The sequence below is a fragment of the Alnus glutinosa genome, chromosome 11 (genome assembly GCF_958979055.1).
Source record: "Alnus glutinosa chromosome 11, dhAlnGlut1.1, whole genome shotgun sequence".
Classification (NCBI taxonomy): domain Eukaryota; kingdom Viridiplantae; phylum Streptophyta; class Magnoliopsida; order Fagales; family Betulaceae; genus Alnus; species Alnus glutinosa.
Window position 1 is genome coordinate 5,988,984 of NC_084896.1, and position 6,000 is coordinate 5,994,983.

The 6,000-nt window shown below is 34.9% G+C and overlaps 1 protein-coding gene across 1 annotated transcript; it reads right to left on the reverse strand.

The window, feature by feature from the left end:
- Positions 1-2,531: 2,531 nt before the first annotated feature.
- On the reverse strand, positions 2,532-4,299 carry LOC133880940 (amino acid transporter AVT3B-like). Its single transcript, XM_062319908.1, has one exon. It carries the CDS (start codon positions 3,993-3,995, stop codon positions 2,733-2,735), a length of 1,263 nt encoding a protein of 420 aa, XP_062175892.1. The 5' UTR covers positions 3,996-4,299; the 3' UTR covers positions 2,532-2,732.
- Between the last annotated feature and the right edge of the window lie 1,701 nt (positions 4,300-6,000).

Consider the following 6,000-nt stretch of genomic DNA (forward strand, 5'->3'; position numbering starts at 1 on the left):
TATATATATAACACATGTTAAACAAGATTGGAACTTAGGTCACAGAACCTATTTCCATCCCCATCTCACCATCAATTAATCTTCTAGAAAACGCATACTTTATTCAACATTAGAAAATCCACAATCTTGTCACATATACATCTGCACCAATCTTTTCAATGTCGCCACCAGGGGAAGTATCCTTCTAACCTTTTTCCCAATTTAAATTATTCAAAAAAAAAAAAAAAAAAAAAAAAAAAAAAAAAACACTCCACTTCCAGATAATGACGCCAGGCGTTATCCACTGACACCTAACAAAGACGGGAAATGATGGACTTGTTTGTTAAGAAACAATACATTACAGTACTGTTTATGTATTTTTTTTCTCATTTTTTTTTTTTTATATTTTTCACTACTAATCAACATCAAAACATTCCCACTTTTTTCACTTTTTTATATCACATCAATAATTTTTTATTACTATTCAAATAAAAAAATTCACTACAATACAAAACTTTTTCACTTTTTTACACAAATTCTTTTTATTTTATATCATATAATCACTTTTTACTAATTTAAAAAACTAACAACTCACTATTCTATTCTGTTCTGTACATGTCTTTGCCAAACAAGCCCGATAATACCAAAAACAATGGTTTCAGTTACCCAATTATGACATTGAGGAGGAGGTCCCATATTTTCTAGGACCTTGGGGATAAGGTCCAATTTAAGGGAAATGAAATGTTAGGAGTTTACAGTCATATGAAAATAGATGTTATTTATCTAATAAGAGTATTATTTCTTTTAATAATCTAGTAGTAGATAATAGTAGAAAATAAAGAGATAATATGTTATGCCTAAGTAGTTGTGTATTATCTTTATTATTATGTTTATTATTATCTTTATTAATAGTTGTTAGTGATAGGATAGTAAAATGATACATCTTTATGAATTGTTAGTGATAGGATACACCTATATGAGAGTAGTTTATGTTTATCACATTTCTTTGTAACTCTATATAAACCTATTGAGTTGATGAATAAAGGATGCAAAGATTTTAATATTCAGCTCTTGAGTTGATTTGCGAGGTATTAGGGTTCCTCAAACTACCCTTATTTATCCGTTAAGTGTTTGAGTAATTAGGCACGTAACAGTCTAAAACATAGTAGTGATTTTATGTGTTATAAAATTTCATGAAAATCCCTGAATCTCTTAGAATTATTTTGAATCTTCATACAATTTCACACCGGTTGACGTAGTGTGTTTGAAGTGGCTACCACTTTTATTTTTTTTATTTTTTTAAGTTACTAACAGAAGAAATCAATTAAAACGCGCTACCGGTATGGGTATGAAGAACAGTATTACTCATTTAAACCACTTTAATGCAAGAAACGTCAAATTTTTATTTTATTTTGATATGTCTACACAAGAGGGGGAATGGAAATTCGAACTAGTGACCTCTACTTCATGAGGTATGGTCCCAACCGATTGAGCTACTCCTTCGGGACCAAAAAACGTCAAATTAATCAACCATGGAAGTTACCAAATAGTGAATTTATCAAATAAGGAATCCCCATATCTAAAGATTTTGGATCATCAAAAAGTAAGTTCAGAAACCTAAGATGTTAATGCCAAAGCTACAGATGGAGCAGGCTGCACCATCACAATAACTTCACCAAACAAATCTCGAAATAGAAGACCTTGTCCCTAGATTCACAATAACAACTGACACTAGCAAAAACTCTCCTTGTAATTGCTTGCTCCTAACAAGCAAATGAAGCCAAAAGGGCAAGATAAAAGATGGTGTATGGTAGATGCTCCTCACTACCAAGGACCAGAGATCAGAAAAAAAAAAAAAAACTTTGGGAGAAACAGAGCATTCTAGTCTTTTGAAGAAGACTTAACAGCTACTCCAAAACAAGAGAAGATGACCATGAATTGGAATGGAAGCCTTGACTCAACAAACATTAACCTGACCCGATCATCTTCGGTCAGTTTCGCAAAATCCTTGTTTGCCATTGGCTTATAAACTTCAATTCATGCCTTCTTTTCTCCATCCCTGATTCACATATACAAGGTCCAGTTGCAGATAACCCAAACCTTATTTATCCAACTTCTGTTTTCTGACTATATTATATCTTATTCTGCAATTCATCCATCCCAAATGTCTCATTTCAATTCAGCTAGCTTAATGGACGTATTCCTGACACAACAAGTACAACTGATGTAATTTTACAACATTGTAAATACATGTATATTGATATGCATTTTATATATATATATATATATATATATATATATATATATATATATATATATATATTGTGGTCTGTTCTAGCATCCTAACAAAAATGCATACTAATACTGAAAATTGAAAATTCTGGTTGTTCAAGCACCAGGATGGATCGACTATGTATGGGCAGAGAATCTGACTATCATCTAAAATAAAGTATTCTGCTAACAAAATTCATAGTTGAGAAGCTTAGCAAAGGTTAAAAACCAAAAGAACAAAAGAAAACCTTTCCTTTGAAATTGCAAAATCAGATGAGAATGGAATAGTAAATATCATACCATTGATATAACAGTTCGCAATTTCGTTAAGATTGCAAATATCATATCTTCATAATTTATGACTGACAATGCCATTTCTTACCATCCTTGGTAAGACAGATCACAATCAACTGTATAACATTCACAGTTGATACTCATTTGACATCACTTAAAAAAAAAAATACTCAATTGACATTATTATATTATGCGTTTGCGGAGAAAATTTCTAGCAGAGCATACCAAGTTCCTGAAACCCCAAGAACAATTCCTAACACCCCAATCCCCACATCCAAAGACCATCCTTTCCACCCCATCTCATCCTTAAACACCAGAAAATGAAACAAGGGAGGCAAAACAAAGCCCAAAGCACAGCATACGCCGCTCCCCACCAAAGATAAGAAGTCAGCAAAATTTGGGACCGACAAAGCCACCAAACTCACCAAGAAAACCAGCAACCATCTCAGCCACAGGCAATACGAGCCACCCCAAAACCGCCTCTCCACTATCTCATAGACCGGGTTCATCATAATAGGCAAGGTAAAGAACAAATTCACGCAGAGACCAAGTTTAACCAGAGTGCTTACCAAGCCTGCGCCCAAGTTAGCTGTGATCATATCCTTTGTTTCTTCACCAAAAGCAAAGTAACCCAACGCTCCAAATCCCCCATACATAAAGAAAATGAAAGCCACGGTGAAGGCCAAAACTTTACCAAACTTGTCCTTATCTTTCATCTCAGACTCTAATGGCAAAACCATCCCAACTCCTTCAAAGGAATAAATGGCCACACCCATCCCATAAAAGAACACAGAAATACCTCCAAAGGCCTTCACAGCAGGCCATTGTTTCAAAAAAACCAACACGTCCTCAACCATCACCACCCCAATTGCTCCAAGATCAACCACATCAGCAAAAATACTCAAAGGGGCCAAATGGGTTAACGATGCTATCGAATTCAACCCCAACTGGAACGGCAAACACCCCCATATGTAAAAACTCTTGGGCACCAATCCCAGAATTCTGGGGCTGAAATTGATAAGATCGGCCAAAGTATTGCCGATGAAAATCAGATAACCAACGCAAAAACCAGCTTGGGACAAAATAATCAGAATATCTACAAGGAATTTCCCAATTGGGCCACAAACCGTGAAACCCAAATCGCCAAAAGAATTAATCTTCGAGAACCCATTAACGGATTCGAGCTTGCGGCGAGTGTAGACCAGTAGCATCATGCAGTGGTGAGTAAGAGCGGCCACGGCGAGAAGCATGAGGAGGCTCATGACCCAGCCGGTGCGCTTGAAGGCGTAGGGGAGACCTAAAACTCCAGCGCCCACAATAGCAATGAAAACATTGGCAAAGGTCTTGGATTGTGACGACAAGGCTTGTGGCTCACCCAGAAGCGGCGTGTCTTCTCTGGGTGGCGGTGGAGCTGTCAATGCCTTTGAGGAAGACCCTGTTTCTAACCCCATTACGCACTCTGATTGAGATTAAAGTTTATACTTCTTCTTCGTCTTCTTCTTCTTCTTCTTCTTTTGTTTTAGAAATTTAAGATGATCAATGAAAAATATGTTATGGGATCAAAGGGTTTGGATTTGCAAAAGAGTTGGAGAGGATGTGAGACAGTAAAACTCTTTGTTTGAGCTGCTTTAATCTGCATCAGGCTGTGCCATAAAAGAAGAGTCAAAAATGGAGAAATATCTATGGGAGTCCTAACAGTATTTTGTTTTCACAGGTGGATATTATGATATTATCCATCATGATTCTCTGAGGATCTGGTTGATTTTGGCCGAAGACTAAGCCAACCGCTTGATTTCAAAGAATCGATCATTAATCCCGTGCGTTTAGGAGTGTAAATAAGCGGACCTATCCGTTAGCTTACTTTAAAGTCACTTAGAATAAATTAAATTTGTGCTCAAATCATTATTAATGAATTACTCGTAAATATGAAATTATACTCGATTATTAAACGATATAAACTTGATTCGACTCGATTAATGCTAGTGAATCTGTTCATATAAAGATCGACTCGTGTATATATATATAAGTTATATATTAATTTGTTAATATGTAATTTATTTTTATAATATAGTATATTAATAACAATATACTATATGTAAGCATAAATTAAGTAACAAATAACAATGGTTATTGATCAATATATATTAATTAGTTATATGTTTTTTTTTTTTTTGAAAGATAGTTATATGTATATAACATAGTAAAAGTGAATAATATCAATACTTAATTGTTAGTCATATGATACAATGACAATCCAGGTACTTAATCATATTATTCATGTAATATAATAGACTATATGATCATATAATAATATAATATTGTAGCATATGACATATAATTACTTTATTATATGTTATAAGTATTATCATTAGATATTTAGTAATCATTACATCACGTGATCTAATATCTAAGATCATACATATTGTTAGATTATGGGTGGCTATTGGGGGAATCGGGGACAATAAGGGGTTTTCCGCCTACTGTCCCAACTTTGTCGGTGACGTCGGTAATTTCACCAACTTCTTTCCGACTTGGTATATTTCACCCGTTACCGTCACCGGTTAATCAATTAAGGTAACGGTCGGTAATCGATTAGAGAGAGAGGCTTTACTGTTAGTTTGTTTTTAGATCGATGAGAAAACTGGCTTCCACGCCGCTGGTTCATGAGGCGGCAATGTTATGGTTATAGTGGTGGTGGTGGCGGGGGCGATGGGCTGGCAGATAACATAACCATAAAACCATCAAACTTAAAGCTATAAAACCAAGATAGCTAGTTATTGCTTGGAAAGAGAAAATGAGAGAGACCAAAATGAGGAAGACGCAGATGAGAGAGATGCAACGATAAATGGCTGGTTCCAAACTTGGACAAACTAGAGAGAGAGAGAGAGATTGTTCACATGAAGTACAAGTTGGTTATTGTATATTTTAAACAACAATTATATATAGGAAAATGATTATTGCACAACCGACTTACACAAACCAAAACACATTGGTGAGGCCCATGCATGGTGGGACCCACATGCATGGATCCTACCAATGTGTCTTGAGTTGTATAGGAGTTATATAAGTGGGTTGTGCAACAAACGCATATCTAACATATGTCATACTCACCCGACCAAAAGAGAAAAAGAAAAGAATAGAATCTATACTTTAAAGTATCTATACTTTGAGTATCATAAAAAGTGTGAAAAGAGGCTTGCACAGTGCTTTTTCTTAGACACATGCGGTTTTACGATTATACCCTTTATCTTTCATCACTGGAGTTAAATCAGACAAGGCTATTTATGTCTTTCTACGCATGAATTTACGGTTCTGCCATCCTTCTTTCTCCATTAGAGTAAAATCAGGGGGTACTATTTTTGTCAAAATGCCAAATTAAGAGTACCATAAAAAAATAAAAATAAAAATAAAAATAAAAAAATGGAAGAGTTATAAGAGATTTCTCTATCACTTCAC